Source organism: Rhamphochromis longiceps, linkage group LG14, assembly GCF_057381845.1.
Source record: "Rhamphochromis longiceps isolate RC_006_pf linkage group LG14, R_longiceps_female_GT1.1, whole genome shotgun sequence".
Taxonomy (NCBI): Eukaryota; Metazoa; Chordata; class Actinopteri; order Cichliformes; family Cichlidae; genus Rhamphochromis; species Rhamphochromis longiceps.
In genome coordinates, this window is record NC_140570.1 from 28,027,240 (window position 1) to 28,040,347 (window position 13,108).

Genomic DNA, 13,108 nt, shown 5'->3' on the forward strand with positions numbered 1-13,108 from the left:
TTGTACAAAGTCAAGTTAATTTCTGTAATCACATTAACAGTAATAGTTTATGGTTTCAAAAAGTGCATGTCGCACCTGCACACAGGTGAAGAAGAAGACGCTTCCTCTCTGTTGGCCTGGACCAAACCACTTCATCAAGGCTTCAGCACCAGGCCGAGCTGAGCGAAATGCTGCCAGAACCACAATGGTCTTGACTTTGAGGCAGGAGATGCAAAGCACAAAGCTGATCCCGAAAGCGGCCTGCTGGAAACGACAAGACCAGTCTGATGGACGGCCAATGAACACGAGCGAGCACAGGAAGCAGAGCTTGATTGACACAAGGAGCAGAAAGCTCAACTCTGAATTGTTGGCCCGGACCTTAACATGAGAATAGGAATATCATTATAATCAGTTTCTGTGAATTCTTTCAAACGATTCCTATATGCTTAATGTTTTGGAAACTTTTTTCCCAAAATGTACAGTGTCTCTGTTACACAGATATGCATTCTCACCATAGGTGTTTGACGATAGTGAAGGAATACCACAAACACAGCTGTTGTCACAGTGACACCAGAAACAGCTACTGCAGTCAGGGTAATTCCTAAGGTTTCATTGAAGGAAAGAAAATCCAGCTGGCGAGGAATGCAGGTTGTTCTTTTAGCATTAGACCAGAACTCAGATGGACATCGGTCACAGTGAGGGGAACCTGGGAGAAGAAAATACATACAGCAAAACGTAGATGTGCTGAAACTATTAAAGCCAGGATTATGGTATAATAAAAGATTGATGAATGAATATTGGAGTACTGAATAGATTAAATGCTTGTGAGGCTATTATATCTTCCTCACCAGTTTTATTGCTAATCTCCCCATCAGCACATGAAATACAGTCAAAACAGCAAACAGGTTGACCTTTTCTGGGTGCCATCCGTGTACCTGGGGGGCATCTTTCACTGCACACTGAAACAGGGACCTAAACAACAGAAAAAAAAGAAAAATCCTATTCTCATGTATACAACGTATTATGACCCACAAAAATTTTTTTAATTCTCCTATTTTAGCTACCTGATTGGATCCTGTGGTCCACTGAATCGCTGACTCATTAAGGTGGAGGTCAAACCCATCCACACGACCAATCAAAACAAATTTTGCTGGGCCCTCACCCGTGTTCTGCCAGTTGAGAAGGTCATACTTTGCATGGATGTCAGCACCTTGGAAATAAAGCTGTTCACCCTGTGGTGTGGTGAAGTTTATTTTGGCCACATGCTGCAAGACCTGGAAATGTTGAAACAGTTAATATTCAGTAACTATTCAGTGTTTTAGTACAAAGTACTAGTCTAATTTTAAGGGGAATTGTAAATTCTTAATGTCCCTACTGAAAATGTAGCTTTTGAAAAACGGTATACATGGAAATTTGGGAGTGAAAGCAATGTTGCTAACCTCTATGGGTTTAATATCTGTTGGAAAGGAGCAAGTGGAGTTTTCATTTTCAGAAATGCTGTCTGTGTATGGGCAGGAGAGTAAGCTGTGAAGGGCATGTGCTGCAACATAAACTGCAAGGTAGACATTATATGTCACTCTTAGCTTGGAGATGTCAGTAAAGTGATTCTGCACTTCTTCCAGGGTTTCTGTACCACTGCAGGGTTTAGAAGCATATGAAGAGACAGATGTAAGACCAGGACTACATTTAAACTCCTTTTCCCAAAATTCTCTTAAGAACTCATCATGAGGACGATGAGATGGATTCAAACTTCTGATATAATTTCCAAATCCAGGTATAGTTAAACTTCGAATGGCCACACCAAAAACACCAGCTGCCACTTTGCTTGTAACTGGATTTTGGAGCAGATCTCCACTGGTGCTCCAAGCCTCACTGGCCAGAAACTGCCTGTTAGTAACCTAGTAAGCAAAAGGACAAAGTAAGAAAAAAATGAAAAAAATATTCTGTTACAAACCTCAGTTCTGTCTTGCATTATGAATTTTATTATAGTTTCTCACATTTAACTTGTCAAGCTGAAGGAATAATTCCAACACATCTGTATACCATGTGAAGATCAAAATCACCCTTGCAGCTGAGGCCTGAATTGTGAGTGCTGCTCGTCTGGCATCACTCACAATATTTTCCCTTTGAAGAGTCTCTACAAATGCCAGACACACCTCAGCTCCCTGAATCGCTTCCTCAAATATCTGAAATTTACATTAAAGCAGAGAACCTTTAGATTCGTGTCAAACAGTTGTGAAGATTTCTTGCAAAGATAAAATTGCAACAAATAAACCACCTTTAATGCAACATGCCCATAATCATTATCTGTTATCACTGCTCCAATCCAGGTCCAATTGAAATGTATGGCAAGTTGGGCAAAAGCCCTGGCTTGGTAAATATCACTGGCCATGGTCCTGAAGAAATTAGGATATTGATGTCTATCACTCAGACAGGGACAGCTAGCTGTATAACTAATCTGAAAAAAAAAGTCATACTCATAAATACATATACATATAAATATACTGAAATATATAGTACATTTAACACAGGGTTCTACTATATAGCTGTGTTGCTAGAGTCTTTGTAGTTTTGTTTTTTCAGCAAGATTAAAATAATGCATTACTTGTGTGCACTATGATCAGTCAGAGTAAGAGTAAGTAAGTTGTATCAAATTCATGTATAGATTTGTGGGGGGGACATATACATACAGACACATATATATGTATAGATAGATAGATAGATAGTACAACTCACTAAAGGTACAGAGAGAGGCTCCAGGATTTTGGCGACTGTCTGAGTTGTTGCAGATGAGGAGCAACCAATGATCAAAGGAATGGGCTTATCACCTGATGACAATGGAAAATACAGTGAGATAAAGTTATAGTTTAAAGAAAACTAATAATACTTAATTTACTGGTTTATTTTAATTGCTCATTTTTAAATGAGGGCCAAAATTCCAAAACTAGATTTATTACCTCTTTCTTGTCCATAACCAGACTGCAGGGCTCTTGTGTTACAGTTAGTGCTGTCTCCACCAACCAGCAACAGTGCTGCCTGCAAAGCCCACTGTGGGAGGCCACAGTTATCACGGATGTGGTAGCCCAGTTTTATACCTGGTAACAAGTTTGTACTATGATTTATTTCCTCCACTGCAAACACCATAGCATAGATGTACTGCAATGGAAGATTTTGCACCCTGGGCACCCAGGATAAAAGAAAAAAGCACAACAATTACTAGCTCATATTCATATATCATGACATTATTAACAAGAATGGAAAGAAAATAATTGACTGCATTTGGAATAGAAAAGACAGAAATAAAAATAATAGAGTTATCTTCTGTTTTTTCCTGTTTTTCCAAAATGCAGTGAAATTGTACAGTTATAAGAGTAAAATTAAAGCTGCAAGCAGCGTTATGAGGGCCCTCGCACCCCCGGCGTGTCGAGCCACGCCCAACACCTCAAACCGGCACGTCCGATCTGATGTCACATTGATGGATTTCATGCTTTTAATCACCAGCTAACATTTCATCTTATTCAACCAGGATTATAGTCATGCCACTAGGTGGCGCTCTAACCATTATTGACAAATAGCATAACAAACATTTCCAAGCTTGAGTCTCATCACACCTGCGACCTTTGGGAGAGATTGGACATTGTGTTTTTTAGTGACAGCAGATTACTGCTTTTTGCGAGTGAATGAAACTCTACGTGCCGCCATGACCACCCCGTTTCCCTGAACGGAAAAAGCTTCGCAATTTAACATCACAAAGGTCTTTAGATTCTACACACTGAAGAATGCTTCAATATGATGAAATCCCTTGGAGGAGTTCGTCAAAGTATGAGGCCTGAAAAGGGGGGAAAATGTCATCAAAATTACACATTAATTTTAAAATGGCTGACTTCCTGTTGGATTTGGGATATTGCTCCAAGAGACTTTTTTGTACATCTTGATATCTTACACAAGCTTACCAAGTGACAGACTCATAGATGAAACACAGAGCAGGGGCTGATGTTTTGAAATATTGTAGGGGGCGCTGTGGAGCCATTTTGCGCTATTCAAGGAAAATGGTTACATAACAACAATGCCTTCATCCATTTGTAGGTGTGTGCCAAATTTCAAGCCTCTATAAACTTTCCAAGCCCCTCAAAAGCCACTTCATCTTTCATGATGAACCGCGTTGCCACCAGGGTGCGCCGTTCAGTTTAAAGTCACCATTTTTGCACTGAAGCATCACGAGGGACTGATGGTGATATTCACCGCTTTTGAGGTGGCCACGATGAACCTGTGAAAATCAGTACAACAAAGTTAAAGCCATGACATTTCCTGTTGCCACTAGGTGGCGCTGTCCGTATTTCCGACAATGGGCATATCAATCTGTTCAGGGCGGGTCTGACATCATGCCTGTAAAGTCTGGTACTGATCAGACTGGATTTCATTGAGTTATACTAATTTGCTTCTTCATGGCGTGACATCAAAGTTTGCCATGCTGCTGGGGTCACACCCTTTCGTGAAAAGTCACAGTTTTCACTGTAACCCAAGACCAACTCCTTAAGGCTTTCCTGGAGAAATTTGAGGCTGCAGATGTCACCCATCACAATACTGTACCCCAAAGTGTAAAACATGACATTTCCTGTTCCCACTAGGTGGCGCTGTCCCTGGTGTCAAATATGGCAGTTGAAATATGTTCAGGGGTGGAGCCTTATCATATGTGTTCACTTTGGTCAAGGTCAGAAAATGTATGACAAAATGAGAGGCAATAAGATTTTCATGGCGAGTCATCGAAATTCGCCATGGCGCCACGGCCTCATAGTATTGTGAAAACTCAAAAGCTCCGCAATTTAACATGGCACAAGGGTGTAGTTGACACTGTCCAAATTTGAAGCTTATACGCCCAAATCCCAAGGAGGAGTTCGAAAAAGTTCGAGGCATGGAAATGGCAAAATTAGAGCCAAAATGTCACCTTCTCTTCCAAATGGCGGACTTCCTGTTGGGTTTGCGTCAATGGGCCCCCAGACTTTTCTGTTCGTCTTGGCATGATACACATGTGTGCCAAATTTCATACATGTAGCTCAAACGATGTGGTCGTAGGGCTGCATTTAACAAGGCATAGGTGGCGCTGTAGAGCCATTTCCCAGTGCTCATATGTAAAACCATTAAAATACAAAATTTTTCACCAGACCTGGCATGTGTGCAAAATTTCATGAGTTTTTGAGCATGTTTAGGCCCTCAAAAAGGCCCTTGTTTTGCCTGAATAATAATAATAATTAAAGCTGCAAGCAGCGTTATGAGGGCCCTCGCACCCCCGGCGCGTCGAGCCACGCCCAACACCTAAAACCAGCACCTCCGATCTGATGTCACATTGATGGAATTCATTCATTTAACCACCAGCTAACATTTCAACTCATTCATTCATGATTAGTTAGTCGTCCCACTAGGTGGCGCTCTAATTATTACCGACAAATGGCATAACAAACATTTCCGAGCTCGAGTCTCATCACGCCTATGAGCTTTGGGAGAGATTGGACATTGTGTTTTTGAGTGACAGCAGATTACTGCTTTTTGGCGAGTGATTGAAACTCCACGTGCCGCCATGACCACCCCGTTTCCCTGAATGTAAAAAGCTTCGCAATTTAACATCACAAAGGTCTTTAGATTCCACACACAGGAGATCGCATCAATCTGATGAAATCCCTTGGAGGAGTTCGTCAAAGAACGGTACCTGGAAAGAGGGGAAAATGTTGCCAAAATTGCACATTAATTTTAAAATGGCTGACTTCCTGTTGGATTTTGGATATTGCTCCAAGAGACTTTTTTGTACATCTTGATATCTCCTATAAGCTTACCAGGTTTCAGACTCATACATAAAACACAGAGCTGGGGCTGTGGTTTTGAAATTTTGTAGGGGGCGCTGTGGAGCCATTTCGCGCTATTCAATAAAAATGATCACATGACAACAAAGCCTTCATCCATTTGGAGGAGTGTGCTAAATTTAAAGCCTCTATATACTTTCCAAGCCCCTCAAAAGCCACTTCATCTTTCATGGTGGACCGCGTTGCCACCAGGGTGCGCCGTTCAGTTTAAAGTCACAATTTTTGCACTGAAGCATCACGAGGGACTGATGTTGATATTCACCGCTTTTGAGGTGGCCACGATGAACCTGTGAAAATCAGTACAACAAAATTAAAGCCATGACATTTCCTGTTGCCACTAGGTGGCGCTGTACGTATTCCCGACAATGGGCACATCAATCTGTTCAGGGCGGGTCTGACATCATGCCTGTAAAGTCTGGTACTGATCAGACTGGATTTCATTGAGTTATACTAATTTGTTTCTTCATGGCGTGACATCAAAGTTCGCCATGCTGCTGGGGTCACACCCTTTTGCGAAAAGTCACAGTTTTCACTGTAACCCAAGACCAACTCCTTAAGGCTTTCCTGGAGAAATTTGAGGCTGCAGGTGTCACCCATCACTATACTGTACCCCAAAGTGTAAAACATGACATTTCCTGTTCCCACTAGGTGGCGCTGTCCCTGGTGTCAAATATGGCAGTTGAAATATGTTCAGGGGTGGAGCCTTATCATATGTGTTCACTTTGGTCAAGGTCAGAAAATGTATGACAAAATGAGAGGCAATAAGATTTTCATGGCGAGTCATCGAAATTCGCCATGGCGCCACGGCCTCATAGTATTGTGAAAACTCAAAAGCTCCGCAATTTAACATGGCCCAGGTGTGTAGTTGACACTGTCCAAAGATGAAGCTTATACAACCAAATCCCAAGGAGGAGTTCGCAAAAGTTCGAGGCATGGAAATGGCAAAATTAGAGCCAAAATGTCACCTTCTCTTCCAAATGGCGGACTTCCTGTTGGGTTTGCGTCAATGGGCCCACTGACTTTTTTGTTCGTCTTGGCATGATACACATGTGTGCCAAATTTCATACATGTAGCTCAAACCATGTGGTCGTAGGGCTGCATTTAACAAGGCATAGGTGGCGCTGTAGAGCCATTTCCCAGTGCTCATATGTAAAACCATTAAAATACAAAATTTTTCACCAGACCTGGCATGTGTGCAAAATTTCATGAGTTTTTGAGCATGTTTAGGCCCTCAAAAAGGCCCTTGTTTTGCCTGAATAATAATAATAATTAAAGCTGCAAGCAGCGTTATGAGGGCCCTCGCACCCCCGGCGCGTCGAGCCACGCCCAACACCTAAAACCAGCACCTCCGATCTGATGTCACATTGATGGAATTCATGCATTTAACCACCAGCTAACATTTCAACTCATTCATTCATGATTAGTTAGTCGTTCCACTAGGTGGCGCTCTAACCATCATGTACAAATGGCATAACAAACATTTCCGAGCTCGAGTCTCATCACGCCTATGAGCTTTGGGAGAGATTGGACATTGTGTTTTTGAGTGACAGCAGATTACTGCTTTTTGGCGAGTGATTGAAACTCCACGTGCCGCCATGACCACCCCATTTCCCTTAATGTAAAAAGCTTCGCAATTTAACATCACAAAGGTCTTTAGATTCCACACACAGGAGATTGCATCAATCTGATGAAATCCCTTGGAGGAGTACGTCAAAGCACGGTGCCTGAAAAGAGGGGAAAATGTTGCCAAAATTGCACATTAATTTTAAAATGGCTGACTTCCTGTTGGATTTGGGATATTGCTCCAAGAGACTTTTTTGTACATCTTGATATCTCCTATAAGCTTACCAGGTTTCAGACTCATACATAAAACACAGAGCTGGGGCTGTGGTTTTGAAATTTTGTAGGGGGCGCTGTGGAGCCATTTTGGGATATTCAATGAAAATGATCACATGACAACAAAGCCTTCGTAACATTGGAGGTGTGTGCCAAATTTCAAGCCTCTATAAACTTGCCAAGACCCTCAAAAGCCACTTCATATTTCATGGTGGACCACGTTGCCACCAGGGTGCGCCGTTCAGTTTAAAGTCACAATTTTTGCACTGAAGCATCACGAGGGACTGATGGTGATATTCACCGCTTTTGAGGTGGCCACGATGAACCTGTGAAAATCAGTACAACAAAATTAAAGCCATGACATTTCCTGTTGCCACTAGGTGGCGCTGTCCGTATTTCCGACAATGGGCACATCAATCTGTTCAGGGCGGGTCTGACATCATGCCTGTAAAGTCTGGTACTGATCAGACTGGATTTCATTGAGTTATACTAATTTGTTTCTTCATGGCGTGACATCAAAGTTCGCCATGCTGCTGGGGTCACACCCTTTCGCGAAAACTCACAGTTTTCACTGTAACCCAAGACCAACTCCTTAAGGCTTTCCTGGAGAAATTTGAGGCTGCAGATGTCACCCATCACTATACTGTACCCCAAAGTGTAAAACATGACATTTCCTGTTTCCACTAGGTGGCGCTGTCCTTCATGTCAAATATGGCAGTTGAAATATGTTCAGGGGTGGAGCCTTATCATATGTGTGCTCTTTGGTCCAGATCGGAACATGTATGACAGAATGAGAGCCAATAAGATTTTCATGGCGAGTCATCAAAATTCGCCATGGCGCCACGGCCTCATACTATTGTGAAAACTCAAAAGCTCCGCAATTTAACATGGCACAAGGGTGTAGTTGACACTGTCCAAATTTGAAGTTTATAGGACCAAATCCCAAGGAGGAGTTCGTTAAAGTACAAGGCATGGAAACGGTAAAATCAGACCCAAAATGTCACCTTCAATCCAAAATGGCGGACTTCCTGTTGGGTTTAGGACTTTGCCATAATAGACTTTTTTGTTCGACTGTCAACGTTATATAGGTGTACCGACTTTCAAATATGTAGGTCTTACCCATACCGGGGGCTCGCATTTTTCATTTTTCTAGGTGGCGCTACTGAGCTAATTTTCCCTGGCCATGTCTGAGAACATTAAAATACGTAAATTTTCACCAGACCTGACGCGTGTGCAAAATTTCATGAGTTTTCGAGCATGTTTAGGCCCTCAAAAGGCCAATTCATTTGCCGGAATAATAATAATAATTAAAGCTGCAAGCAGCGTTATGAGGGCCCTCGCACACCCGGCGTGTCGAGCCATGCCCAACACCTGAAACCAGCACGTCCGATCTGATGTCACATTGATGGAATTCATGCATTTAACCACCAGCTAACAATTCATCTCATTCAATCATGATTATAGTTGTCCCACTAGGTGGAGCTCTAACCATTACTGACAAATGGCATAACAAACATTTCCTAGCTCGAGTCTCATCACACCTGAGACGTTTGGGAGAGATTGGACATTGTGTTTTTGAGTGACAGCAGATTACTGCTTTTTGGCGAGTGATTGAAACTCTAAGTGCCACCATAACCACCCCGTTTCCCTGAACGTAAAAAGCTTCGCAATTTAACATCACAAAGGTCTTTAGATTCCACACACTGGAGATTGGTTCAATATGATGAAATCCCTTGGAGGAGTTCGTCAAAGAACGGTGCCTGGAAAGAGGGGAAAATGTTGCCAAAATTGCACATTAATTTTAAAATGGCTGACTTCCTGTTGTATTTGGGATATTGCTCCAAGAGACTTTTTTGTACATCTTGATATCTCCTATAAGCTTACCAGGTTTCAGACTCATACATAAAACACAGAGCTGGGGCTGTGGTTTTGAAATTTTGTAGGGGGCGCTGTGGAGCCATTTTGGGATATTCAATGAAAATGATCACATAACAACAAAGCCTTAAGGACATTGGAGGTGTGGGCCAAATTTCAAGACTTTTTAAACTTTCCAAGCCCCTCAAAAACCACTTCATTTTTCATGGTGAACAGCGTTGCCACCAGGGTGCACCGTTCAGTATAAAGTCACAATTTTCGCACTGCAGCATCATGAAGGACTGACGGTGACATTCACCGCTTTTGAGGTATCCACAATGAACCTGTGAAAATCAGTACAACAAAGTGTAAGACATGACATTTCCTGTTCCCACTAGGTGGCGCTCTTCATATTCCTGACAATGGGCACATCAATTTGTTCAGGGCGGGTCTGATATCATGCCTGTAAAGTCTGGTACTAATCAGACTGGATTTCATGGAGTTATACTAATTTGTTTCTTCATGGCGAGATATCAAAGTTCGCCATGCTGCTGAGGTCACACCCTTTCGTGAAAAGTCACAGTTTTCACTGTACCCCAAGACCAACTCCTTACGCCTTTCCTGGAGAAATTTGAGGCTGCAGATGTCACCCATCACAATACTGTACCCCAAAGTGTAAAACATGACATTTCCTGTTCCCACTAGGTGGCGCTGTCGCTGACGTCAAATATGGCAGTTGAAATATGTTCAGGGGTGGAGCCTTATCATATGTGTTCACTTTGGTCAAGGTCAGAAAATGTATGACAAAATGAGAGGCAATAAGATTTTCATGGCGAGTCATCGAAATTCGCCATGGCGCCACGGCCTCATAGTATTGTGAAAACTCAAAAGCTCCGCAATTTAACATGGCACAAGGGTGTAGTTGGCACTGACCAAATATGAAGGTTATGAAATCAAACCCCAAGGAGGAGTTCGTTAAAGTTCGAGGCATGGAAACGGTAAAATCAGAGCCAAAATGTCACCTTCAATCCAAAATGGCGGACTTCCTGTTGGGTTTAGGACATTGCCATAATAGACTTTTTTGTTCGACTCTCAACGTTATATAGGTGTACCGACTTTCAAATATGTAGGTCATACCCATACCGGGGGCTCGCATTTTTCATTTTTCTAGGTGGCGCTACTGAGCTAATTTTCCCTGGCCATGTCTGAGAACATTAAAATACGTAAATTTTCACCAGACCTGACGCGTGTGCAAAATTTCATGAGTTTTCGAGCATGTTTAGGCCCTCAAAAGGCCAATTCATTTGCCGGAATAATAATAATAATTAAAGCTGCAAGCAGCGTTATGAGGGCCCTCGCACCCCCGGCACGTCGAGCCACTGCCAACACCTCAAACCGGCACGTCCGATGTGATGTCACATTGATGGATTTCATGCTTTTAATCACCAGCTAACATTTCATCTTATTCAACCAGGATTATAGTCATGCCACTAGGTGGCGCTCTAACCATTATTTACAAATAGCATAACAAACATTTCCAAGCTCGAGTCTCATCACACCTGCGACCTTTGGGAGAGATTGGACATTGTGTTTTTTAGTGACAGCAGATTACTGCTTTTTGCGAGTGATTGAAACTCTACGTGCCGCCATGACCACCCCGTTTCCCTGAACGGAAAAAGCTTCGCAATTTAACATCACAAAGGTCTTTAGATTCTACACACTGAAGAATGCTTCAATATGATGAAATCCCTTGGAGGAGTTCGTCAAAGTATAAGGCCTGAAAAGGGGGGAAAATGTCATCAAAATTACACATTAATTTTAAAATGGCTGACTTCCTGTTGGATTTGGGATATTGCTCCAAGAGACTTTTTTGTACATCTTGATATCTCCTATAAGCCTACCAGGTTTCAGATTCATACATAAAACACAGAGCTGGGGCTGTGGTTTTGAAATTTTGTAGGGGGCGCTGTGGAGCCACTTTGGGATATTCAATGAAAATGATCACATGACAACAAAGCCTTCGTCACATTGGAGGTGTGTGCCAAATTTCAAGCCTCTATAAACTTGCCAAGACCCTCAAAAGTAACTTCATCTTTCATGGTGAACAGCGTTGCCACCAGGGTGCGCCGTTCAGTTTAAAGTCACAATTTTTGCACTGAAGCATCACGAGGGACTGATGGTGATATTCACCGCTTTTGAGGTGGCCACGATGAACCTGTGAAAATCAGTACAACAAAATTAAAGCCATGACATTTCCTGTTGCCACTAGGTGGCGCTGTCCGTATTTCTGACAATGGGCACATCAATCTGTTCAGGGCGAGTCTGACATCATGCCTGTAAAGTCTGGTACTGATCAGGCTGGATTTCATTGAGTTATACTAATTTGTTTCTTCATGGCGTGACATCAAAGTTCGCCATGCTGCTGGGGTCACACCCTTTCACGAAAACTCACAGTTTTCACTGTAACCCAAGACCAACTCCTTAAGGCTTTCCTGGAGAAATTTGAGGATGCAGATGTCACCCATCACTATACTGTACCCCAAAGTGTAAAACATGACATTTCCTGTTCCCACTAGGTGGCGCTGGCCCTTATGTCAAATATGGCAGTTGAAATATGTTCAGGGGTGGAGCCTTATCATATGTGTTCACTTTGGTCAAGGTCAGAAAATGTATGACAAAATGAGAGGCAATAAGATTTTCATGGCGAGTCATCGAAATTCGCCATGGCGCCACGGCCTCATAGTATTGTGAAAACTCAAAAGCTCCGCAATTTAACATGGCACAAGGGTGTAGTTGACACTGTCCAAATTTGAAGTATATAGGACCAAATCCCAAGGAGGAGTTCGTTAAAGTTCGAGGCATGGAAATGGCAAAATTAGAGCCAAAATGTCACCTTCAATGCAAAATGGCGGACTTCCTGTTGGGTTTAGGACATTGCCATAATAGACTTTTTTGTTCGACTCTGAACGTTATATAGGTGTACCGAGTTTCAAACTTGTAGGCCATACCCATACCGGGGGCTCGCGTTTTTCATTTTTCTAGGTGGCGCTACTGAGCTAATTTTCCCTGGCCATGTCTGAGAACATTAAAATACGTAAATTTTCACCAGACCTGACGCGTGTGCAAAATTTCATGAGTTTTCGAGCATGTTTAGGCCCTCAAACGGCCAATTCATTTGCCGAAATAATAATAATAATAATAATAATTAAAGCTGCAAGCAGCGTTATGAGGGCCCTCGCACCCCCGGCGTGTCGAGCCACGCCCAACACCTAAAACCAGCACATCCGATGTGATGTCACATTGATGGAATTCATGCATTTAACCACCAGCTAACATTTCAACTCATTCATTCATGATTTGTTAGTCGTTCCACTAGGTGGCGCTCTAACCCTTATGCACAAATGGCATAACAAACATTTCCGAGCTCGAGTCTCATCACGCCTGCGACCTTTGGGAGAGATTGGACTTTGTGTCTTTGAGTGACAGCAGATTACTGCTTTTTGGCGAGTGATTGAAACTCCACGTGCCGCCATGACCACCCCGTTTCCTTGAACGTAAAAAGCTTCGCAATTTAACATCACAAA

At 42.5% G+C, this 13,108-nt stretch overlaps 1 protein-coding gene across 1 annotated transcript in view; it reads right to left on the minus strand.

Annotated features, from left to right (window-relative positions):
• LOC146654298 (extracellular calcium-sensing receptor-like) overlaps nt 1–13,108 on the minus strand; it is a 47,249-nt gene that overhangs the window by 583 nt on the left and 33,558 nt on the right. The window contains exons 3-11 of the mRNA XM_085380179.1: nt 2,969–3,157; nt 2,716–2,833; nt 2,258–2,437; nt 1,977–2,165; nt 1,419–1,877; nt 1,044–1,253; nt 828–951; nt 492–685; nt 76–357 (exon numbers count right to left, since the gene is read on the minus strand). Of these exons, the coding sequence (XP_085236305.1) occupies nt 76–357; nt 492–685; nt 828–951; nt 1,044–1,253; nt 1,419–1,877; nt 1,977–2,165; nt 2,258–2,437; nt 2,716–2,833; nt 2,969–3,157 (1,945 nt within the window). The remainder of the gene's footprint in view (nt 1–75; nt 358–491; nt 686–827; nt 952–1,043; nt 1,254–1,418; nt 1,878–1,976; nt 2,166–2,257; nt 2,438–2,715; nt 2,834–2,968; nt 3,158–13,108) is intronic.